The following is a 27692-nucleotide window of genomic DNA, read 5'->3' as shown; positions in this document are numbered from 1 at the left end:
AAATCAAACCTTTCAAACAGGGCAAAAAGAAAATAGTAAGTTCAAATGAAAACAGGAGGGAGGAAAGTACCTTTAATTTGGATCCATGAGGTACTAGGACCGATCTATTCTGCTTTGGTGGGATATACAGCTCCCATTTTCCAAAATCCAGTTTTTTATATGGGTATGCAAATGGATTCCAATCATCTGAAAAAATAAAGATGATCAATTAACAATAGCATTATAGGACTAATACTCAATAAATTTCAATCAAAGTATAATATACTGCCTACTTATACAGAATCAAATTGCCTAAAAAACATTGTTTTCTAAGGTACTAAACAAAATACTAGTCATTTAGAAAAAACAGGTTATGCTTAACTTATTTTTTAAAAAGCATATTTGAAAGTTTGCCTTTTGCAAACTTTAAAGATTAACGATTACAAACACATTTTCCATTGTACTTTCAACTCTATTACTTCTATCAATAAATAGAATGATGGGTCCTTTTTTAAGAAACACCATCAACAAAGGGAGATAATATGAAAAAAATAGAAACGCATTCTAGGCAACTAGATAAAATACATGTTATGGTAGAAAAAAATGGTGAAAAATTATTAAAATCATATTACCCAAATCCACAAGTATGTGATAGAACTGAGTTAAAATCTAAAGAAACGCCTCAAGCAAGAAAGGTAGAACGTTATAAACTACAAGAGGCAAAGGAGAGGTGGACTACAGATGCTGAAGAAAAGCCAAAATGGACACATAGAAATTTAACATGTAATAGAGGTGGCATTAAAAATCAGTGAGTAGGGCTTCCCTGGTGGCACAGTGGTTGAGAGTCCTCCTGCCGATGCAGGGGACACGGGTTCGTGCCCTGGTCCGGGAAGATCCCACATGCCGTGGAGCGACTGGGCCCGTGAGCCATGGCCGCTGAGCCTGCGCGTCCGGAGCCTGTGCTCCGCAACGGGAGAGGCCACGACAGTGAGGCCCGTGTACCGCAAAAAACAAAAACAAAAACAAAACAAACAAAAATCAGTGAGTAAAGGACACACTGTTTAATAAGGGGTGCTGGGACAATTGGTGATCCTTATGAAAAAAAAATGAAATGGATCTCTACCAATAATATTACTGAAGAATCATTTGAACGTAGATTAATGTTTAAATATGATAGACAAAATGATAAAATGCTTAGAAGAAAATACAGGAAAAGATGTTTACAATCTTGGGTTTAAAAGTGTTTTTTAGACAAAATACATACATGTACACACACATACACGTACATACAAAACCTTAAGGAAAAGCCTGATAAATTTGACTACAAAAATTATAGACTTATCTTCCTTCATACATAGATAGATAGATAGACAGAATGACAAGACAAGCTACCAACTGGGAGAATACATTTGTAATGAACATACCAAGAAAGAGCATCCAAAATATATCAATATCTATAAATCAATGAGAAAAAAAATACAGACCAATAGAAAAATCAACAAAGATATTCAGGGGAGGACATATGAATGGTCAATAAACATACATAATGATGCTCAAGCTCACTCATAATTAAGGAAACAGATTAAAACAACAGTGAGATGTCATTTCTCATCCACTGGATTAGCAAAAACTAAAAGTCTGAAAATATCAAGTAGTCAGCAAGGATACAAAATAACACTGCAGCTGAGGGTACAAACTGGTAAAACAATTTGGCATTACATAGCAAAGTTGAAGCTATGTTAACTCTGGGGTCTAACAATCCTACTCCTAGGTAATACCCTAGGGAAATTCTCACAAATGGTCACAAGAAAATATTCAAAGATGTTCACTGAAGAATTGCTTGCAATAGCAAAAAATGGAAGCCACTGAAAGTTAAATCAGCCACAAAATGGGTAAATATATCATGGTGTAATTAAACAGGATGTTATATAACACTATAAACTGATTGGATTCAATATTCAATATATAGGAATAGGTAAAACATTGAAGTTCATTTTAAGGGTGTATAGAAATACCATTAATGTAAAGTTCAAAAAATATGCAAAACAGTATTATATAACATTGATACATACATATGTAGTAAAAATATCAAAAGAAAAATAAGAATGACAAACATCAAATTCTATTGTGATTTCCACTGGGTAGAGGAAAGGGAACACAGGAAGTTTTAATAATATCTGTAATGTTTTATTTTTTAAGGTAGGTGGTGTACACAGAGATGCTTATTACATTTTCCCCTATTTGTTTATGCCTAAAATATTTCACTGTTTAAAAAAAACTTAAGCCCCTGTGATGCTATGCACTATAGTGCTATGAAATTAGATTCTCAATTAAGGAGATAATAAAAACACCAAGAAGCTTGTTTTATGCTATGATTTCTTCTTTTAGATGCCAATACTTTCACCACATTAGCCTTAAGGTTTTTCACTCTCAGCCAGTCTGAATGTCATGGGTAGAGTGCGGGTAAGAAACAACATGTAAATAAAGGTCCTTCTAAACATTTTTCTACTCCCCATCAGAAGACAATCTGAAAATATCTAAAGGCGGTTTTATCTTCAGGAACAGCTCAACAAGCTCTGTGTTACTATATTCTCCTGCCCCTAAAACATCAAATACATCTCACCTGTTTATGATGTGACATTCCTTTACCAAAGCAAAGAATTTAGGGCATAATTAGAGAGAAGGAAAACAGCTTGAAATATGAGGATCTAGGTAGTGTAACACTTTATACATTTACTGAATTTCTTTTTAAGCTAATCATTTAAGACAATAAAATTAAGACCAGCAGCAGATCTTTTCCTGGTTAGATTTGAAAATAAAGGGTACAGTTCATTAGTTCATTCATTCATTCATTCATTAAATATGTACTGAGTGGTTAATGTAGGCCCTGCTCTATGCCAAACTGAAAATTAGGGTTCAGAATGACATTCAGATTTCATCCAGAAAAGGTTAAACTGAGTAACAGTACACCAAAACGAAGAGTAAAATATATAATATAGGATCCTCTAAACATTCAACTATAAATAAGACTGTTACTTTGAAAGTGAAACTTCAATTATATGGGAAATTTTCTTACGCAGATTTACTTAAAAGCTGTTTTCAATAATGTAAAAATAAATGTGGTTTTGAATATTAGTTTTTGAATATCAGTTGAAATAGTTCTTCAGCTTGCAGTCACTTGAGTTTTAAGATCTGTTTAAACAGGTAATGTTATAATATTTGTATAAAGAAAAAATATTTTTACTGAATCACATTTCTCCTTTCATAGTGTCTTAGAGACACTAACACAAATGCTGATTATTTCTAATCCTACACTGTAAAAAATGTTTTTTCTATCATTTTCAAGAGTTTCATTTCATTACCACACCTCCTCTTCATGGAAATCCTGGTGTTAACTTCTACTACACGTACATTTTTCTTGCTGAACTCCAATCTTCAAAGAAAAATTTGGAACATCTTCACATATGCTCCCAAAGAAAATCCATCTACCAACCATCATAAGCAATGTAGAATATACTAAAGGTTTCAAAGGGAGAGAGAGGGGAAGGTTTGCAAGGGGCGTACATACATCAAACAACTTGAGATTTTTGCATTGGACAGCTGTCTCCCACATAAATCCCTCTTCAGCCACACCCACTAGTCTTTTATCTCCTTGATTCCTTCTCCAATCAGTGTTCAGCCCTAAATTTTCCTTACTCTTCCTCCTTTATTAAATACTATTGCTTCTTTCCATTTGAAAGATGGGCACCAACCAAACTAACCACCTCTACTGTACTGCAGGCATATGAAAGATTTTATTCTAATAAAACCAGTTTATCCCTAAAATTGTTTTCTAAAAATAGCTAATAAGATGAGCTTTATTCTACAGGATACAGATATCTAAGGTCCAGGTACAGAATAGTCAGAAAAGTCATTGGATTTGGATCTGTTCTCATAAACTTAAGTCCTTGGTTAAGAAAGAAGGAACTACCATTAAGGTATATTTAGGTATGACTGTGGGAACTAATTGTGGAAGTACCCAATTAAAAATAAGTAAATAAAAATTAAACATTCAATGATTGGTGTAAAAATATTAAACAAAAGTGAATGTTTTGTTTTTAAATGGAATTTTTTTTAGAAAAACACAGAAGGCAAAATAATAAGAGATGAAAGATACATTTTGGGGGATTTTTTTTTTTTTTTTTTTTTTTTGCAGTACGCGGGCCTCTCACTGTTGTGGCCTCTCCCGTTGCGGAGCACAGGCTTCGGATGCACAGGCTCAGCGGCCCTGGCTCACGGGCCCAGCCGCTCTGCGGCATGTGGGATCTTCCCGGACCGGGGCACAAACCCGTGTCCCCTGCATCGGCAGGCGGACTCTCAACCACTGTGCCACTAGGGAAGCCCGGGAATTTAAGTCTTAAGTGTCATGAGACTTTATTCCTGAAAATAACTGAAAGTAAAGTAATATTAATAATGATAAATGGTTCTAAGGCATATTAGATATATCTAAAGTGCATACTTTTAGAGCCAGATTACTCATTTTTCATTTTAATCCTCCATGACTTTATATCCTGAATCTACAAGATAGAACTAATTTTAATTAAGCACTTAATGCAAATAGTTTGTATCTCTATGTAGGCCTCAGGACAGGACCAAAAATATCCTATCATCACCTGTGACAATTATTTGTTTCTCTATCACACACAGAACCACATATTGGGAGTTCTGTAGTTCAGTGATTCTCAAGCTTTAGTTCACATCAGAATCACTTGTTAAAGCAGATTGGGCTGATTAAAACAGACTGTTGGGCTCCACCCTCAGAGTTTTTTGATTCAATATATCTGAAATATGGTCTAATAATGTTGTCTAACGTCTAACGAGTCCCTACGTGATGTTGCTGCTCGCTAAGGGACCACGTTGAGAATCAACTTCCTGGCTCGACGGCTGACTTCAGGTGTTCTCTGCTCATAGCTTTGTGAGTGATGTTCTAGATTAGATTAGATTTATAGATTACCAAATAATGTTCCAAGTCAGTAGCTCAAGGAAATTCTGAAATAGAAATTATCACTAATAATCCCTCAAGGTAAATCTTACTCACATGAAATTTAGGATTTAGAATTTGGGATTCACTAGGCTTGTAAAGCTCAGAAGGATGACCAGTGAGATGAAGATTACAGAACAGACCTGATATATTAAGGAATCTGAATGTGTCAGTGTGAGGAAACAAAAATTTGAACATTAAAAGAAAACATATATTAAGACCAATATTCAATATACTGCTATAAGTGTCTACAGAAAATGTTTCTTATAATATTCTCACTAATAGATTGCATGGTTAAAAAGTACAGGCCACTTTGATCAGAAAATGAATATAAATTTGAAGGCTTCTACCTAGAAAAGTAACATTAAAATTTTTAAGTGTTAACATTTTAACTCATCTTCCTTTCTGTGTGTCATTTCCTGCCATAACCTAGACATTGCTAGGCTCAAGGATGAGGTACCCCTAAAGCAATGTGTGCTTATTATTCTAGTCTTGGTGTTTTAAGAACATGTTTCCTGCTTGCATAAATTATTTTATTAAAACATTTTCTAAGACTTTCGATGATTATCAAGTTTGAATAACCTGACACAGTTTAAAAGCAAACATTTAAATAAGTATTTTATTACTAACAGACTGAAATTCATCATCATATTTTACAATGCAAAAGATTCTATTTTTCCATAGACTCAAAACCAGCAGACAAATTTAAATCGAGATATGGAAAAGAAACGATGTGTTATGCGCAGTTTAACATGAACTGCAAACACACATTCGGCACAGGCAATCAAACGTTAACTAAGGTCACTGCCATCAGGCACACAGACTCTGTATTATCTCAAGCCCAACAACCTTTCTTTTTCTAATGTAATAATCCTCACATAAAATTCTTAAATGTCAGCCTTCTTCAAATATTCCCAAACTCTTTAACTCACAGTAAAGTATTTCTCTTCATCAGGACTTAGCCACCTCATTTCTGTAGAGTTTCTCAGTTTAATATATATATTCCTTACGCATGGTTGAAATGGTCCCAACTTACTATGTAGAACCACACCTTTGATGAAGATGCCAATGTGCTGAACAATGTGGTCCGTACTTGGGTCAACCCCTGCCATAAGCAGGCTTCACTGAGCTAGTGAAGTAAGGTCCCTGTTGGATGTGGCAGATCTAATATCAGATCTAATACAAGCCCAGTACTGGCCTATATGGCAGATGTCAGTCACCTCCTATCTGAGTCGATATCCCTTACATCATAAATTATTAAATATTTGGAATATCACCTCCTTAAAACAAGTAAACACCCTACCTCATCAAACAATGTTGTTTAATTGTTTCAAGCTTCATATTATTCAGAGTTTACATAGATTTATAATGCAAAGTTGGCTTGTCATGATGGAAGTTTGGGGACTTCTCTCATGTCAAGGAAGCATCCAGTCTGTTTCCAAGAAGTCATAAGATCCAGAACAGGAACCTCCTATGGCATTGCCCTTACCCAGAATTATGGAAGGACCACACAATTTTTGGAGGTGGAGAACAGCAGTCCTGACATATAACCCTGTGCTTTTTGATTACCTTCTCTTTTTCCCCTCCAGATAATTCTTCTCCTCAGATGGTTACTTAAGAATCATCAAATTTCTGCTAGAAGATAGCACCCTGGAAATAAACTTAAGACCTCCAGCATTACTTCTTAGGGAAAACTGCTCTTAAAATACATTAGTTTAGGAGAGCTGTGGTTTTCAAGAACAAAATCTAGAGTATGTCAGAATGCCACTAACTTCAGAACCAATGGGATGCTAATATCGTTTTAAAGAACAATATGCTCAGTCCTATGATATGCAGCTTTCTGGAAATTAGGGAACAAATTAAATAACCTAGAGTTTCACTCACTAAACTGTTCTTAAAGGCATGCGTAGAAGAAACGTTCTCCGTGACCAAAAAAAAAAAGTGTGCCAAAAGTGACTTTAAATAGAATTAACTATGTGTCTTTATTATAGGAATAGTATCTATATTATGATACTTTTATGAAGGAAAGGGGGTGGTAAATGAATATACAGTTGGCCCTCCATATCAGAGAGTTCCATATCCACAGATTCAACCAAACGTGAATCAAAAATATTAGGGGAAAAATTCCAGAAAGTTCCAAAAAGCAAAACTTGACTTTACTATGTACTGCCAAATATTTACATAGCATTTACTTTGTATTTATAACTATTTACATAGCATTTATGTGGTATTAAGTATTATAAGTAATCTAGAGATGATTTAAAGAATACAGGAGGATGTGCATAAGTTAAACGCAATACTACATCATTTTATATAAGGGATTTGAGCATCCTCAGATTTTGGTATTTGCAGGTGTGGGAGGTCCCAGAACCAATCCACCAAAGACTGAAGGATGACTGTATGTAGTTACCTATGATTTCAAAAAGCATGAAAATAGAACCCAAAAAGTGAAGAGAAATGATTATGTATATGAAGAGGGAAAACACAGATTAGTTTTGTAGGATTGTACCTTGCTTTATTTTGACTATAAGACCAGGTAAACAATTTATAAAATTAGAAAATTTAATAAGTCAAAAAGAGGGGAAAATAAGAAAAAACAAAAAAGTCTCTCAAAATGGAAACAAACTGAACCTATGTGATGGAATTTGCAGATGGGGATTTTGGGAGGTAGTTAGGTTATGAGGGTAGAATCCTCATGAATGGGGTTAGTGTCTTTATAAAAGAAATCCCAGAGAGATCACTCCTGCATTCCACCAGGTGAGGATTTCACAAAGAAAGGACTGCAGTCTACGAATGAGGAAGAGAGCTCTCATCAGATACTGAATCCGCTGGCACTTTGATCTTGGACTTCCCAGCCTCCAGAACTGTGAGAAATCAATTTCTTTTGTTTATAAGCCACCCAGGCTGTAGTTTTTTGTTATAGCACCCTGAACAGACTAAGACAAAGCTCATCTCTACTTTTCCGTATAATAGGAAATTTCCATAACAAAATTGTAAAAACTATGTTATGAGGTCTCTGTGAACAAATACTTGTCCAAATCTCTTTCCTTGCTATCAGTTGTAAAAAGTGATCTTATCAGCCAAAGAGTGTAAGATTTTAATTTATTTACGGTTTTAAACAGATTAACAAACTGCTTTCTGGATAAGCAGTTGCAGTTCATACTCCCACCAGCAGCATATGAGAATTGTCAACTATCCATATCCTCATCAACACCGGAGATTATCCGGTAGGCGGGTAGGCGGGCCTCTCACTGTTGTGGCCTCTCCCGTTGCGGAGCACAGGCTCCGGATGTGCAGGCTCAGTGGCCATGGCTCACGGGCCTATCCGCTCCGTGGCATGTGGGATCTTCCCGGACCGGGGCACAAACCCGCGTCCCCTGCATCGGCAGGAGGACTCTCAACCACTGCGCCACCAGGGAAGCCCGGAGATTATCATTTTAATAACAAGGCATGCCTGCCTTGTTCAACCAGGGTTCGCTAAGAGAATTAAATTCGAATGCCCTACGGATCCATTGTATGCAATAAATTAACTTCTCTTCAATGCATCTTAGAATAGTACCTGTATGTACTACACTTGGAAGAATTTAGAAAATAGGCATTCAAATAATTTTCTGTGTTCTGTGGATCAGATTCAGAACCAGCATGAGAAAAGTTGCCTCTCCTTATTGTCCTAGCTGTAAGAGATAGCTTTGATACACAGTGTTTTCATTTCTTTTCAAAGCAGGTTATAATTATAACTTCTTATATTCTCTTTAATCCTATTTTTATTTGGGAGAAATTGAGTAGTGGGTATTTTATTTTAAACTTTTTCGTTTAGTTCTAGTTTTATTGAACTGAATATAATAATGTGGTGTCCTTTATGGTCTAATACAGTGGTAACCAATCCAGTTATTTATTTACCAATCTATTTATTTTTAGCAGTATAAACCATTCAATTATCTCAAAATAGATTTTATGAAGGACTCCAGCATAGAAACTATACAAAACATGTAAAAAAGCAAAGCTGCTTTGCTTGAAGTGCCCCTACCTACCTAAACCCTCATCCTCACCTCTTTCTCTCCCTCTCAGAGCCTACCACTCAGAACTCAGTTCTAAAAAGTGCTCCAGCGTATGATCTACCTTTGCAGATCTTCCATAGATCCTTAAAATATGTCATTTCTTTTTTTTAATTCTCCACTTAATTTTAGTTTACTTCATCCACGACAAGTTAAGAATATGCTAAATTATATCATGACGATTGGTTCTAAAAATTTATTCAATTTCTAACAATTCTTGCCATCTACACTTGACCAAAAGTAAATGTTATTTGGGACTTAAGGATAAAAGCATTTATCGCTGCTGTGACTTATATTACTGATCTCTGTGCCATTTTATCTGGTTTGTTTTTGGTCTGGATTTGACTCCTTTTATTTTATAATCCTTCAGTGAAAGTAAAGCAGAGAGAAACTAATGGTTAAAGCCAAGAAGAGGTACATTATTTGCTTAGAAAGAATGCAGAACAGGACAAAATAGGAAGGGGAAAGAATGGGAGAGAGGTACTCATGCAATATGGTCAATCATCAGAGGAAGGCATCCCACGTGCCAAGAAGGGTTCTCAATTATGTTTTAACTGGCTAGTACATTGAACTGTATCCCTCCATGTCAGCAAACATCTGGAGCTTAGTTGGAGGACTCTTACAGCACGTACTCCAGTTCATCCATTATATCACTACCGACTGCAATTTAATCTATTTATGACTCCCCTGAAGTCATAAATTTGATTTGACTTTAGGACTCTTCTCTACACCCTAAAACACAATCTTTCATCTTAAGATGTTCCACTTGAACCAGTCCCTGCTGTGAGGGCATGGGAGGGGCCTATAGTAATCAGGAAAGCAATTATATAGATCTCCCTGCTAACCCTATAGCCACTTATGAAAATATTTCAATGAAAGTAAAATAATATTTTCTAACATGGCTAGCAATGTAACAGAAGTAAACCAATGTGTCAATGGTCAATTGATTTTCAACAAGGGTGACCAATACCACTCAATGGGGGAAAAATAGTCTTTTCAACAAATAATGCTAGGACAACTAGATCTCCACACACAAAAAGATATATTTGGACTCCTATCTTAAACCATATACAAAACTAACTCAAATGGATCAAGTACTTAAATGTAAGAGCGAAAACTATACAACTCAATGTAAAACAGTGCTGACACCTTGGAAAACAGTCTGGGTGTTCCCCAAAATGCCAGAGTTACCATTTTGACCCAGCAATCCCACTCCTAGTTATAAACCCTAAAGCAATGAAAACATATGTCCACACAAAAACTTGTATATGAATGTTCATAGCAGCATTACTTATGATAGTCAAAAGGTGAAAACCACACAAATGCCCATCAACTAACAAATGAATATACAAAATGATGCATATCCGTACAATGCAATATTATTTGGCTATAACAATGAATGAAGTACTGATACATACTATAAGATGGAAGCTTGAAAACATTATGCTAAGTGAAAAAAGCGAGTCACAAAGGAACACATATTATCCGATTCAAAAATCCAGGATAAGAAAATTTCTAGAAACACAGTAAGTGGTTTCCTAAGCCTAGGGGAGGGATGGTAAGATTGTGAGATGATAGCTAAAGGGTACAGGGTTCCTTTGAGATAATGAAAATATTCTAAAATTCATTGTGGTTATGGTTGTAGAACTCTGTTTTAATATACTAAAAACCATGAAATTGCACACTTTAAATAGGTTAGTTGTATGGTATGTGAATTGTATGTCAATAAAGCTGTTAAAAAATAAAAGTATTTTAAAGGTCAGGTAGCCGTTATCTGTTCATTTCTATTGAGCTTTTGCGCTAGACTAAAATCAGGTTCTATCAGAGATATTGTAAAGGGAAAGACCACAAAGGGAGACACATATAAAAATTTAATACTGAAAGATAGCTCGGTCAATAAGTAGACTAAAGAGTCTAGGTGGATAGTTGAAGACTTTGAAGAGAAAATAATTAATTGTTTCAAGGCTTTGAAAAAGTAGAACTTGACCATATTAGAAGCTGGGGCGGGGGGGGAAATAGGCTTTTAAGCAAAGAAAAATGTGTATCTTCTCCTTCTAGAGCCCAGATTTTTAGTAGTTTTGTGAGTGATTACCAACCGAACTGCTGCTGCTAATGTTAGAATTTACCTTGGACTCTGAAAGAGACCCATAAGGAACAGAAATCTAAAACTATCATACCATCCACTCCCTTACAAAGGAAAAAAAAAAGGTTTGAGCAGAGGCTGTCTCAAAACTAATGATATAAGGGAGGGTTTTATTATGATAGAAGAACTAATGAAAGTCATTAAAATAACAAAAAATAGGATGATTTGGTGACACTGATGGCAGCAGCAGTAGTTATGGACTGTCCTGTGAGGAAAAGGTGTTTTGTTTTTTTCTTGTTCAAAGCTAATTTCTTGATTTTGTTCTTTCTTTTTGTCTGTTTTCAAATATTTTCTCACACTCTGAGGTTTTCAAACATTCTCTCTCTTCAGGCTCTTTACTCTCAGCATCCAAATATGATGAAGTGATGTATTTGCTAATTCTGAAGTAACATCAATGACAATGAAGAAAACCTCTCCTTCGGTCCAAGTCATCCTTTGGTTCTCCTGCCACTGACAGCCCAATTTCTTGACTCCTATCTCCACTTCCTTATATCTCTTCATTCCCTAAAATATTTCTGAAATACTCTGGCAAAGATCACCAGTGACCTCCAACTTTCCAATCCCAATTGTTCTTTTCAGACTTCAATTTATATGAGCTTTCAGTGACACTTGAAACTCTTGGTCATTCCACCTTCGGTGTCAGTTATACCCATCTCAGTTGGTTCTCTTAAACCACTCAGTGAAGATGGGGAGGAAAAAAAGGGAATGCACTTGAAAGCTATTTCAGAGTTAAAATTGATAAGAAGCAGTGTTTTAGTTATTAAGGGTGACAGACAGTGGTTACTTGGGTGGTTACTGAAAAAGGATAGGGAATACAGAACCAGGAGAAAAGAGAATTTACAGGAACTGTAAACAGTCAACACCATCTATTACTGCAGAAAAGTCAAGTAAGGAAAAGATACCTAAATTGAGAGGCTGGGATATTTAATGGGAGAACACATGTGACTGAGTGTACTATTATTTCTATTATTATTATTTCTATTACTTCTCTGCCATATTTTTTTCTTACCACAAAAGAAAGGTGTACTCTCTGAAGAATGAAAACCAAAAAACATGAATAAAAAAGCCACTGAAGCACTCATAAACCGAACCTCCTCTACACTAACACCTTTCTTTAAAATTTCTCATTTTTTTTACTATATACGTATTTATATGCACAGACATGTGCATTTCCATAATGTACATTATATACAAAAGTATGTATATACATATATAAATTTTTAAACTTACAGTTTTGTATCCTTTTCTACATACTATATGATCAGCATTACTCCTGTCAGTACATATTCATTTACGATGGTAGTTCCCCAACATGGCTGCTTTTAAAAGTTAGAAGTCAATAGACTCCACCCCAGGTCCTTGAATCAGATCCAGGAGTAGATCTGTACTTTTATAAAGCTTCCTAATTTTGTGCTATGCACACACAGGTTTAGTAACCAATAATCTACAATATCATTCTAGAAATCTGACAGCAAATTAAGGGAGGGAGCTTCTTTAGTTTTCCAATTTATTTAAGGAAGGAAAGGAGTGAGCAACTTTATATACAGAGAAAAAGCAAGCAGCAAAGGGAGAGCCTGACAGGAGAAAGAAGAGGTAAATAGACAGATTTACCATGTTAAGGAAGAGAAGAGAAAATGATTCAATGCATATATTCGTGACATCAATTTCTTCTACTAACTTTTGAAAGCATGTGGGAAGGATAAATATAGATACAGAGATCTTTTTAGGGAAATGGTTTGGAAGTTGAAATATTCCTTTCTGCTGTCTTCTATTTTCTCTGAAAAGTAAGAGCAAGTATTATACTAATGGAAAATGAAGAGACAGTGAAATAAGGGATTATGCAGGGAGTGGTGAAACTGAAGTAGCTACTATGGAAGACGTAAGAAAGATGACTGGGGATGTGCAAGTGATTTCTGTAGAGTGTTAATGGCCATGAACCCACAGAAGCAGCAGTTCATATGGCTGTGTGATTTTCCTCATGGTGGCCAGAAACTGTGCATGAGCAGAGAAATTACACAATTTGATGCGAGCAACACTGCAGATTTACAGGGCGAGTGTGGTAGAAGTGCTAATGTTCAAAGGAGATGGAACTTTCAGGAAGAGAGAGGTTGGAGAGCTGGAGAGCTTAGAGCAAGGGATCTAGAATAGATATCAATGAGCCATAGACACGTCAGAAAGCATCATGGATCTAGACGTCACATTCAGTCTGGAATAACTGGTATCATGGAGTCGAGAATAGGGAAATGCTGCTACAGCAATCTTTGTACCTTTTACACAATAAATTTTGCTAATGCTTTGCAACAATTCCCCTGTCCCTCATCAGTAGTCTCATTCCCCCCCAACAAAAAAAAATCTTGCTTGCTACCCTTCACCCTTCCTAAGCATATCAAGACCTCTAAAAAACAGAGCCACCCGAGCAGATTCATATATATATGACTGAGAAATAAATGCTTACTTTTGTAACACATTGAGTTGGGGATAGTGTGTTACACAGCATTACTGTTGCTATAGCTGACTTGTGCACCAAGTAAGAGTGAGCACTACCCCTCTGAACTTCCCACAAATAGTCTAAACCTGTATCTATTATTACCTGCATCTATTACTATAAACCTGTTACCATTTATTATATGTGTCAATACGGATTTCCTTGTTTTTGACTATAAGCTAGCTGAAGGTATAGATCAACCAAGTATTCCTCATCTTTGTATGCCAACAGCCAGTACATTACTCCCATATAAGTACTCAGCAAGTTTTTACTGGAAGAATAAACTTATAACTTTTTATGCCAAATCAAGATCACAAGACAATTTGGAAACTGGAAATTTAGCAAAGAACAAAATTAACCAAAAAAACTCATTCCTTTTTAGCTTTGCAAGGGAACATAAATAGTATTCTTCAATAAGACTTCATTATACACTAAGATTATAAAAAATTAACTCTACATTTAGCAAATAATATAAATCATTAAAAAGCACACAAAAAAACCTAGGTAATTCCTTTTTATTATTCTTCCCAATTAATATGGGTCACTAACTAAATAGCTTAAAAGAAAAACTACAGTAATTAAAAGAAAAAAATGTATTTACTTCTATTTAAGGTAGATCTTGATTATTTTCCTTTATGTGCTAAATTCCAGAAGTATTATATATAGTTTGTATAATATATAAATATATTTCAAAAGGTCACTTTTTTTGAGTGGTGACACTTAATTATATGTTAGATTAATTATATATTATATATAAAGTAAAAAAGGTTACAAAATTATAAGTTTTAAAAAGTGTTGGAGTTCCCTGGTGGTCTGGTAGCAAGGACTTGGCACTTTTACAGCTGGGGCCTGGGTTCAATCCCAGTTGGGGAACTAAGATCCTGCAAGCCACATGGTTCAGCCAAAGAAAAAGTATGCATATATATTATATATAATATATAAATTATATGTAATTAATCTAATATATATATAAAATTAAATATCACCACTCAAAAACAGTGATCCACTAAAATGCTCCGTATGCTATTAATCTAAAGATTCACAAAATACATAATTATCTACATATAAACACATGTAGTATCTAAAAAAGACCTCTACATGTTATTTCTACATTTATAACACACATAAGAAATAATTCATTAAGGCTGTGCTCCTTCTTTTCTGAAACCCAAAATACAAGAAAATTGAATCACTTTGAAATGAACTAATCTGTTTATTAGCTCTGTGGGGTGTAAGAAAACTTCAATTGCTACTCTGTGTCATACTGATATAGGCATAAACTCTCAGGTTAAACTTCTCTCAGTAGTACAAGTTTCAATTTGGATTTTAAAATGCTTGAGGGCATCAATTTTCACATCTTTCCCCACTCCCATTTCAGAAATCTGAGACCCAATTTCAGAAAAATACGGACAAGTTATATAGAGGTTTAACATGTTCAAGAATAAACATAACTGCCATTAAGGAAATTTCACATTAAAATAAAGAACATTTAAACCATTTACTATTATCAGGCTTTCTGGCTTCTAATATAATAGCCATTTATCTAAATTTAAAAGAATAATCATGTTTTTCTTAACAACTGCACTTAGATTCAAAAATTCTACAATTTAGAGAGGACCTTCAAGATGGTGGGGGAGTAAGACATGGAGATTACCTTCCTCCCCACAAATACAACAAAAATACATCTACATGTGGAACAACTCCTACAGAACACCTACTGAATGCTGGCAGAAGACATCAGACTTTCCAAAAGCAGTGTGGCTGGCAGGGTCTTGGTGCTCTGGCCAGGTGTCAGGACTGAGCATCTGAGGTGAGAGAGCTGAGTTTAGGACATCAGACCAGCAGAAACCTCCTGTCCCCACAAAATTTCAGCAAACCCTCTCCCAGAGAACTCTACCTCAACACTAAGAACCTCTTCCACTCAATGACCAGCAAGCTACAGAGCTAGAAACCGAAAACCAAACAACTAGCAAGACAGGAACACAACCCTACCCATTAGCAGAGAGGCTGCCTAAAACCATAATCAGTTCACAGACAACCCAAAACACACCACCAGACAGGTCCTGCCCACCAGAAAGACAAGATCCAGCCTCATCTACCAGAAAACAGGCACCAGTTCTCTCCACAAGGAAGCCTACACAACCCACTGAACCAAACTTACCACCTAAGGGCAGACACCTGCAGCCTGCAAAAAGGAGACCCCAAACACAGTAAGTTAAGCAAAATGAGAAGACAGAGAAATACATGTAAGATGAAGGAGCAAGGTAAAAACCAACCAGACCAAACAAATGAAGTTGAAATCGGCAGTTTATCTGAAAAAGAATTCAGAGTAATGATAGTAAAGATGTCCAATATCTTGGAAATAGAATGGAGAAAATATAAGAAATGTTTAACAATGACCTAGAACAACTAAACAGAAAACAAACAATGATGAACAACACAATAAATGAAACTAAAAATTATCTGGAAGGAATCAATAGCAGAATAACTGAGGAAGAAGAATGGATAAGTAACCTGAAAGCTAAAATAGTGGAAATAACTACCACAAAGAGGAATAAAGAAAAAGGAATGAAAAGAATTGAGGACAGTCTCAGAGACATCTGGGACAACATTAAACGCACCAACTTTTGAATTATAGGGGTCCCAGAAGAAGAAGAGAAAAAGAAAGGGACTGAGAAAATATTTGAAGACATTATAGTTGAAAAAAATCCCTAATGTGGAAAAGGAAATAGTCAATCAAGTCCAGGAAACACAGAGTCCCACAGAAGATAAATCTAAGGAGAAACACACCAAGACACATATTAATCAAACTATCAAAAATTAAATACAAAGTAAAAATATTAAAAGCAGCAAGAGAAAGGCAACAAATAACATACAAGGGAATCACCATTGGTTAACAGCTAATCTTTCAGCAGAAACTCTGCAAGCCATAAGGGAGTGGCAGGACATATTTAAAGTGATGAAAGGGAAAAACCTACAACCAAGATTACTCTACCCAGCAAGGATCTCATTCAGATTCAACAGAGAAATTAAAACCATTACAGACAAGCAAAGGCTAAGAGAATTCAGCACCACCAAACCAGCTTTACAACAAATGCTAAAGGAACTTCTCTAGGAAGGAAACACAAGAGAAGGAAAAGACCTACAATAACAAACCCAAAACAATTAAGAAAATGGGAATAGGAACATACATATCAATAATTACCATAATGTAAATGGATTAAATGCTCCAACCAAAAGACAAAGACTGGCTGAATGTATACAAAAGCAAGACCCGTATATATGCTGTATACAAGAGACCCACTTCAGACCTAGGGACACATACAGACTGAAAGTGAGGGGATGGAAAAAGATATTCCATGCAAATGGAAATCAAAAGAAAGCTGGAGTGCAATTCTCATATCAGACAAAATAGACTTTAAAATAAAGACTATTACAAGAGACAAAGAAGGACACTACACAATGATCAAGGGATCAACCCAAGAAGAAGATATAACAATTGTAAATATTTAGGCACCCAACATAGGAACACCTCAATACATAAGGCAAATGCTAAGAGCCATAAAAGGGGAAATCGACAGTAACACAATCATAGAAGGGGACTTTAACACCTCACTTTCACTATGGACAGACCATCCAAAATGAAAATTAGTAAGTAAACAAAGCTTTAAATGATACATTAAACAAGATGGACTTAAATTTATAGGACATTCCATCCAAAAATAACAGAATACACTTTCTTCTCAAATGCTCATGGAATATTTCCCAGTATAGATCATATCTTGGGTCACAAATCAAGCCTTGGTAAATTTAAGAAAACTGAAATCATATCAAGTACTTTTCTGACCACAACGCTATGACACTAGATATCAGTTACAGGAAAAAATCTGTAAAAAATACAAACACATGGTGTAATGTAGTAGTAGTAGTGTACTGTAGTGTAAACAATACACTACTAAATAACCAAGAGATCAATGAAGAAATCAAAGAGGAAGTAAAAAAATAACTAGAAGCAAATGACAATGAAAACATGATGACCCAAAACCTAGGGGATGCAGCAAAAGCAGTTCTAAGAGGGAAGTTTATAGCAATACAATCCCACCTCAAGAAACAAGAAACATCTCAAATAAACAACCTAACCTTACACCTAAAGCAATTAGAGAAAGAAGAACAAAAAAAACCCAAAGTTACCAGAAGAAAAGAAATCATAAAGATCAGATCAGAAATAAATGAAAAAGAAATGAAGGAAACAATAGTAAAGATCAATAAAACTAAAAGCTGGTTATTGAGAAGATAAACAAAATTGATAAACCATTAGCCACACTCATCAGGAAAAAAAAGGGAGAAGACTCAAATCAATACAATTAGAAATGAAAAAGAAGTAACAACTGACACTGCCGAAATACAAAGGATCATGAGAGATTACTAGAAGCGACCATAGGCCAATAAAATGGACAAAATGGAAGACATGGACAAATTCTTAGAAAAGCACAACCTTCCAAGACTGAACCAGGAAGAAATAGAAAATGTAAAAAAACCAATCAAAAGCACTGAAATTGAAACTCTGATTAAAAATCATCCAACAAAAGCCCAGGACTATGTGGCCTCACAGGCAAATTCTATCAAACATTTAAAGAAGAGCTAACACCTATCCTTCTCAAATCCTTCCAAAATACAGCAGAGGGAAGAACACTCCCAAATGCATTCTATGAGGCAACCATCACCCTGATACCAAAACAAGACAAAGACATCACAAGAAAAGAAAACTGCAGGCCAATATCACTGATGAACATAGACCCAAAAATCTTCAACAAAACACTAGCAAACAGAATTCAACAGCACATTAAAAGGAAAATACACCATGATTAAGTGGGGTTTATCCCAGGAATGCAAGGATTCTTCAATATACACAAATCAATCAATGTGATAAATCATATTAACAAGAAAAATCATATGATCATCTCCATAGATACAGAAAAAGCTTTTGACAAGATTCAACACTGATTTATCATAAAAACCCTCCAGAAAGTAGGCATAGAGGGAATTTTCCTCAACATAATAAAGGCCATATATGACAAACCCACAGTAAACATCATTCTCAATGTTGAAAAACTGAAAGTATTTCCTCTAAGATCAGGAGCAAACAAGGATGTCCACTCTCACCACTATTATTCAACATAGTTTTGGAAGTCCTAGGCACAGCAATCAGAGAAGAAAAAGAAATAAAAGGAATGCAAATTGGAAAAGAAGAAGTAAAACTGTCACTGTTTGCAGATGACATAATACTATACATAGAGAATCCTAAAGATGCCACCAGAAAACTGCTAGAGCTAATCAATGAATTTGGTAAAGTTGCAGGATACAAAATTAAAGCACAGAAATCTCTTGCATTTCTATACACTAATGATGAAAAATCTGAAAGAGAAATTAGGGAAACACTGCCATTTACCATTGCAACAAAAAGAATAAAACACCTAGCAATAAACTTACCTAGGGAGACAAAAGACCTGTATTCAGTAAACTGTAAGACACTGATGAAAGAAATTAAAGATGATACCAACAGATGGAGAGAGATACCGTGTTCTTGGATTGGAAGAATCACCATTGTAAAATGACTGCACTACCCAAAGCAATCTACAGATTGACTGCAATCTCTATCAAACTACCAATGGCATTTTGCACAGAACTAGAACAAAAAATTTCACAATTTGTATGGAAACACAAAAGACCCCGAATAGCCCAAGCAATCTTGAGAAAGAAAAATGGAACTGGAGGAATCAGACTCCCTGGCTTCAGACTATACTACAAAGCTACAGTAATCAAGACAGTATGGTACTGGCACAAAAACAGAAATTAATATTAATGGAAGGGGATAGAAAGCCTAGAGATAAGCCCACGCACATATGGGCACCTTATATTTGATAAAGAAGGCAAGAATATACAATGGAGAAAAGACAGCCGCTTCAATAAGTGGTGCTAGGAAAACTGAACAGCTACATGTAAAAGAATGAAATTAGAACACTCCCTAACACCATACACAAAAATAAACTCAAAATGGATTAAAGACCTAAATGTAAGGCCAGAGACTATAAAACTCTTATAGGAAAACATAGGCAGAACACTCTATGACATAAATCACAGCAAGATCCTTTTTGACCCACCTCCTAGAGAAATGGAAATAAAAATAAACAAATGGGACCTAATGAAACTTCAAAGCTTTTGCACAGCAGAGGAAACCATAAACAAGACATAAAGACAACCCTCAGAATGGGAGAAGATATTTGCAAATGAAGCAACTGACAAAGGATTAGTCTCCAAAATTTACGAGCAGCTCATGCAGCTCCATATCAAAAAAACAACCCAATCTAAAAATGGGCAGAAGACCTAAATAGACATATCTCCAAAGAAAATATACAGATTGCTAACAAACACATGAAAAGGATTCTCAACACCACTAATCATTAGAGAAGTGCAAATCAAAACTACAATGAGGTATCACCCCACACCAGTCAGAATGGCCATCATCAAAAAATCTACATGTCTACCTAGAGGGGTGGGATAGGGAGGGTGGGAGGGAGATGCAAGTGGGAAGAGAAATGGGAATATACGTATATGTATAGCCGATTCATGCTACACAGCAGAAAGTAACACACCATTGTAAAGTAATAATACTTCAATAAAGATGTTAAAAAAAGAGTATTTGTTAAGTGAATGAATAAATACAATAGTGAAAGAAAAAAATAAACTTATACCTAAAGGAAAATACAAAAAAAAAATCTACAAACAATAAATGCTGGAGAGGGTGTGGAGAAAAGGGAACCCTCTTGCACTGTTGGTGGGAATGTAAATTGATACAACCACTATGGAGAACAGTGTGGATGTTCTTTAAAAAACTAAAGATAGAATTCCATATGATCCAGCAATCCCACTACTGGGCATATACCCTGAGAAAACCATAATTCAAAAAGAGTCATGTACCACAATGTTCACTGCAGCTCTATTTACAATAGCCAGGACATGGAAGCAACCTAAATGTCCATCAGCAGAGGAACGGGTAACAGAGATGTGGCACTTATATACAATGGAATTATTCAGCCATAAAAAGAAATGAAATTGAGTTATTTGTAGTGAGGTGGATGGACCTAGAGTCTGTCATACAGAGTGAAGTAAGTCAGAAAGAGAAAAACAAATACCGTATGCTAACACATATATATGGAATCTATTAAAAAAAAATTGTTCTGATGAACCTAGGGGCAGGACAGGAATAAAAACACAGACTTAGAGAATGGACTTGAGGACACGGGGAGGTGGAAGGGTAAACTGGGACGAAGTGAGAGAGTAGCATTGACATATACACACTACGAAATGTAGAATAGATAGCTAGTGGGAAGCAGCTGCATAGCACAGGGAGATCAGCTCGGTGCTTTGTGACCACCTAGAGGGGTGGGATAGGGAGGGTGGGAGGGAGGGAGACGCAAGAGGGAAGAGATATGGGGTATATGTATATGTATAGCTGATTCACTTTGTTATACAGCAGAAACTAACACACCATTGTAAAGCAATTATACTCCAATAAAGATGTTAAAAAAAAAAACTCTACAATTTAAAACCAACTCATTAAAATGTTTGTCACTTTAAACACCTCCAAATAGAGCCAGCAAGGAGCCCTCTCATCCTTAAACACTCTCTCTCATCACTGAGGGACTAGGCCACTCACTGTACCAGTTTTTGAACACACTAAGCTCCTTCCATTCTCTCTTGACAATTAGCTATCTGTCCACTACACAAACCCTTTAAATGTATACTCTGGAGACAGAGAACTATCTGCTTTTTCTGTGGCTGCCTCTGTCTCCCCTATGCACTGGGAGAAGATCTCCACTACTATGGGGACTGCCGCCCTACTTGAGACTATGTGGGGTCAAGCTCTTTGTTACCAGGCACTCAATACCAGTCAAGGTCATATCTACATCCCTTCAGTGCATACTTTCTCTCCAAATTTCTCTTATTAAGATTCCCAGAGAAACGAATGAACTAGATCTCAGATGAAGCACTATCAATCAAATAAGACAATAAGAGCTAACACAGAAATAGCAACCAAAAAGTCATAAGGTGGATATACCTCCAGCTTTAGTGCTGCATCAGGCACATAGCAGAAAATCAATAGTGTGCATTAAACAAACAGTTACCAGAACTACTCCTTATTTTATACTTATATGTGATATGCATTTTAAACTATAATCATGATATGGTTCACCATAAAGTATGTATTAACCATTTGCTAATAATTCATTGTCTTTGTTATCATTACTACTTATCCTAACAGAATGAATATCTCATAAGAGTAGCATAATCATGAATCACATTTTTAAATGATGACAACCTTATTTTCAAAAAAAGGTTAAACTACCTGTGATTCTCTTTATTGTCTTTCTTTCCTATACTAGACATTACAATCATTGTTTGTAAGCATGATGAAGTCCTACTAAATAACTCAGTTGATCACCTAAGATCGTACACTCAAAAGTCTGGCGGTTTTCCTTCAGTATCTATTTCAATATATTATATACATGAGTTCTCTTTCAAGTCAGTCCACTTCTTTTAATTTTCCTGTCTCACAACTCGAAGGTAAACAATGTACATCATTTTATTACATATATATCTATTGTATCACACACATACATATATGTGTGAATATATGTACATATACACAAACTCAACACTGATGTCTTATTGTTTAGATATAAAATTATCTCAAAAGTATAAATCAGCTTCCATTTTGGAACAATACACCATCAATGAGCCTAGCAAGAGAGTCCACACGTTCAAAATGTAATCCAGCAAAGACATGTTTTGACAAATTAGACAAAAACGTTCATATTTTCCATTTAATCTTTTTAAAAATGCTGGACAAAAGCTAAAAAGGAGTTAGTGAAGAAGTGTTTATTGTAAATGTACTAGGTGTCAGGCACTGTGCTAAGAGCTCTCACATATACACGATTTCATCCACTCTTACTTGCTTTACAGCACCATACATAGCAGGCTCTTCCTATATGGCTGATGTTGAAGGCTTAAATCAAAATAAAGTCCAGATGAGGATAATTCATTTGCTTGCAACAATGAATTCCCATTTTCTGTATGCCTAACATGACCATGATTTCTTACTAAGCCTCTGAGAATGAATGAATCTCAATCATTGAGAAAAGATTAACAACTCTGTAATGTTGCAATTACCTTCTGGGTAATGATGGCATATTTACAGGAGGTTTCAGTTTGTGATTACCTCACCCTCTGGAGAGGAGGAAAAAAGAACAAATATGGACCATTTTCTATAGCAACTTTTCCTTTAAAAAGGAAATGAAAGTTATAGTCAATAGACTTACCTTTTGACAGAGTTTATTTTGATTTAATATGTACAATTAATCTGAGATACTTTTGTGCTAGTCAGCATGACCTAGCCATTAAAAAAAAAAAAAAAAAGTTGTAACTGCCAAGAAGGATAAAGCTATAAAGCACTTAAGGTTATACTACTACTCATCTGAGTAGGTCTTAGGAGAAAGTAAGCCAGTAAAAGATAAAACGCCTCTTCTGACTTAGTAACCCTTAGAAAAAAAGGATCAGCTATGTTGATTGATTGACAGGAGCCACAGGCTGATCACAGACTAGAGCTGCAGCAACTGGTATCAACTCTCTCCCCCAACTCTACTCCTCTGACTTTTCTCAAGCAGGAGAAACTTCATGACCCAAAACATAGCCCAAACCTCAGCATCTGCTCAGAACAAGGGACCCCCATGTCCTGAAACTACAAAATGCAGTTCCAGGGCTAGAATGGTCAAGATTAGTAGTCAACTACACATTCTTCTTATTCAACTTACTTTTTCTTAATGCCTTGGGCTGAGAGTGCACAGTTAGATAGGACACAGAATAATCTTGGAGCACCCTCATTTCCTCTAATGAACCTAAAACCAATTCTGTAGTAGTAGAGTTTACAAATCTAGCCAACACATGCACCCAATATATATTCTTATTTATGTTTGCTTTTCCACTTTGACAACTTCATTCTTCACATGCTTTAACTTCCAGAAGAGTACCACCCATTGGACAGAATTATAAATGAGATAACAATCCATCAGGTGATAACATTAAAACATTAGGAAATACAATTTATAAGGATTGAGGAGTTGTGCTGTTGAGGTGTTCGGAGAATTCAGAAGGAAGACCCCACTTTTGTTCTCAGGTTTTAGTTTGGTTTGATAAGTTTGGTTACTTTTTCCATCAGGAGAAGAGTAAACCATACTTGGATCCAATATACTAAGTTATTAAATTCTTTCAGAGACTTTCTTTATACGTTCACTGTAATAGTTCAATTAAAATGTACCTTTTTGGGGCTAAACTTTATAAAGAATCCCTATTAAAGGCAAGTCCTGAATACAAGTTAAATACAAGCTAACCATAAATTTAATTTAAGATTTTAAACCTATTTCTAACTTAAAGAAAGGTTAAAGCAATCTACTTTTAATTAAATATATCTATGGCCAACCTAATTCCAAATCTTAAGGTTCTGCAACCTAATTTCTAATGATAAGAATATTACTAAAACTCATCTGCATTGAATGACAATCTTCCATTCCTCTCTGCTCTCTGAATCCATTATCTCTCTCATGGGAATGAATGCTTTGCTATGACTGATGATGAATAAGATATATAGGACAAATGATGCACTTTTTCATTTAAAAGACTAAAAAGGAAATTCACTTTAGTCTCCTTTCTGCCTAGTTTCATTAAAATCTAAATACAGCTATTCTAAGAGATTTTTTCTAACTCAGTTCAGTTTGACAAAAAACGCCTCATGTATCATTTAAATCAATTACAGATTATCTGGAAATACACCTCAGAAGTTTCATTTTGACACTTTTTGGTTTAAAAATAAACACACAAAATGTCACCAAGATAAATAAGCAATCAGAAAATCCTTAAAAAAAATAGTATCGAGAAAGAGTATATTGTTTATAATTATTACTAAATTATATTTTAAGAGTTGTTTCAACTTTAGATGGTATTAAAGAAAATATCTTTATATAATTCTTTATTTGTAAAATATCTTTATATTTTATAAATATATCTTTATTTTTTTTACCTGAAAAATTATACAGCAATGGCCACAATGCTTAGAATAACATTGAAATCTCAATTTAATTTTATTACTAGATGAGCTTAGGCAATCACTGCCATTAAAGAGAAGACCATCCATTTCGCCTGCTGGATGAAAATTATTGTCCCTCTTTATCATTGTTGAATTTCCATGACCTTAGCACAGTTTCTGGCACATAGAAGATGCTCAATAAATACTGCTACCTAAGGTAAGGGAAGCCAGAGGGATGAAGGAGAAGTTGTTGAATGTAAACTATAGATTTTCACATGCTGTTCTAACTTCAAGGATTTGAAACAAATCTACTTTCTAAAAAATCACCATATGCCCATGCACAACTGTATATTTAATGAATTAGTACATTATTTTGGAAATACTACAACTTTAACAGAGTAAGCACCTTATTTTAAAATTATATTCTATTACTCCAGGGGGAAATAAAAGAAAGAAACACTTTGATTTTACTTGCCCAGAGTTTAGATGTACTGGTAATCATAGACACATTATTTTATGATACTTTAGAAGTCTCTGATAAATTGCTACAAAGTTAACTGTTTGCTTTAAGTGGATTAAGAAATGAAGTTCCATCTTCTTTTCCTTAAGAACCCAGACCCTTTTATAAACCTGAAACTCTTACACTTCTTAATATTAGTTACTAGCCTTGCTCAGGATTAATAAGATCAAAGATATATCCAAGGAAAAGGAGGAAGGGAGGGAAGCAAGAAAAAGGGCAGGAAGGAGGGAGGGAAAGGGAACAAGTAAGAAAGGAAGGGAGAGGGCCTCCTTGGTGGCGCAGTGGTTGAGAGTCCGCCTGCCGACGCAGGGGACACAGGTTCGCGCACCGATCCGGGAAGATGCCACATGCCGCGGAGCGGCTGGGCCCATGAGCCATGGCTGCTGAGCCTGCGGCTGGGCCCATGAGCCATGGCTGCTGAGCCTGTGTGTCCAGAGCCTGTGCTCTGCAACGGGAGAGGTCACAACAGTGAGAGGCCCGCGTACCGCAAAAAAAAAAAAAAAAAAAAAAAAAAGAAAGAAGGGAAAAAGAAACCAGTGCAAAAATGTTTTCTTCCTTGAATAGAAATTTACATAATACACTGATGTAGTTATTTATAATGTAGTTATTTAAAGAGGTTTGGGTTCACTTATAAGAAAATAGGGTAAAAAATGCCTCTAGTGATTTGTGTACCCTCTAAATCATGTGAAGAGAAACCCGGGAAGTTGTTCTGATTATTGCCCATTTCTCCATGCTAGGAACTGCCTTAAGATCCCTCTGAGTTTCTCAAATCTGCTTTTTGAGACCCTGGAGGCTGACATCAACAGACAGTAACCCAGGACTCCCCTGCCCTCCAGCTTCAGGCTGGGTCTGACCAATGGGAGACGCTGGCATAAGAGAAACAGTGAGATATTTAGCATCCCCTTCCATCCCTGCTTCTTTCAGGCCTTTCTTTCTGGCCACAGATTCTGTAACTGGGCTCCTCTTTGAGGGCTCCAGCTCTAACTATGCTCCAGTAACCATTCCCTTCTTTCCCAGACCTATGCCCGAAGGTAGAAACAACAGCTTCTGATTCTGGTTGTTCCCTTAACCCTCACCAGCCTTCTCTGAAGAGTCCTTCATGAACCTATCTCCAGTGAAACCCCTGAGTGTGCCATCTGTGTCCTGCTGCTCCCTAATATAGAGGCAAAAATCCTGTGACTCTAAAGAAAAATTCTTCAACAGAATCAAGTCTTCAGATCACTAAAGATGACACTCACATTCACTGAAGCTAAGCACACTTAGCAGTGGGCCGAGACATCAGAAATAAAGAAAGCAAGTTAGAACTGCTGGGGTTAAAAACAAACAAGCACACAAACAAATAAACAAATTCCTATAAAGTGTCCAGAACTGTCAATCTGCACATGGTTCATTCACTTTCAGTCCTGATGGAGTTCTCTTCTCTCCCACTTCCCCCTTATTGGGATGAACACATTTGAACAAACACAACTCCACGTTTCCATACATAAAGCAATGTCTAGATTAAGCATACATCAGCCTGGCCTATCTGTTTCATCAATTGGCAAGTATATCATACACATTTATCACAACAGAGATACAATTCACTTACATTTTAATGAGTAATTTTTAATTAAAATGGTCATGGTTACTCACATAATGATAGCCTTTTAAGAAAATCTTCCAAAATTTTCATTATTATTTTTACAGAAACATTGTAAGCACCAAGTATGTAATGATGCTTCTATAGCTAATGAATGGTTCTTACATTACATTCAAACTAATGAATGGTTCTTACATTACAGTAAATATTGTTTGTTGCAGAGTCAACTAGAAAACTAGGACTACAGATATTGTTCACAGTCTAATACCATGACCCTGGGCCACTACATTTAGTCTGCCCAGGCTGCTGTGACAAAATACCACAGACTCGATGGTCCAAACAACAGATATTTATTTCTCACAGTTCTGGAGACTGGGAAGTCCAGGATCAAGGTGCCAGAAGATTTGATTCCTGGTGAGGACCCTCTTCCTGGCTTGCAGACTGTCACCTTCTCATTGTGTCCTCACATGACAGAGAGATAGAGAGCGAACTCTGATCTCTCTTCCTATTCTATTAAGGACATTAATCCCATCATAGGGTCCCCATGACCTCCTCTAAGCCTAATTACCTCCCAAAGACCTCATCTCCAAATACCATCGCATTGGGGGTTAGAACATATCGACTGTGGGGTAGGGGGGGCCATAAACATTCAGTCTTTAACAGCCACCTAAAGGAGACTCTTTCCAGCATTATGTTTAAATTCAGCCTTACTTTTTTCTTCTACTGAAAACCTTTGCTCATGCCCTAAAATTTTCTAAGCTCCCAAACGTT

At 35.9% G+C, this 27692-nt stretch overlaps 1 protein-coding gene across 1 annotated transcript in view; it reads right to left on the bottom strand.

Moving 5' to 3' along the window:
- Positions 1-27692, bottom strand: part of GBE1 (1,4-alpha-glucan branching enzyme 1) — a 290929-nt gene that overhangs the window by 185953 nt on the left and 77284 nt on the right. Inside the window, exon 3 of the mRNA XM_060150750.1 lies at positions 71-186. Within this exon, the coding sequence (XP_060006733.1) occupies positions 71-186 (116 nt within the window). The remainder of the gene's footprint in view (positions 1-70; positions 187-27692) is intronic.

This window comes from Lagenorhynchus albirostris, chromosome 5 (genome assembly GCF_949774975.1).
Source record: "Lagenorhynchus albirostris chromosome 5, mLagAlb1.1, whole genome shotgun sequence".
NCBI classification, from domain to species: Eukaryota; Metazoa; Chordata; class Mammalia; order Artiodactyla; family Delphinidae; genus Lagenorhynchus; species Lagenorhynchus albirostris.
The sequence above is the reverse complement of the archived record's forward strand: the minus strand, read 5'-3'. Positions and strand labels throughout refer to the sequence as shown.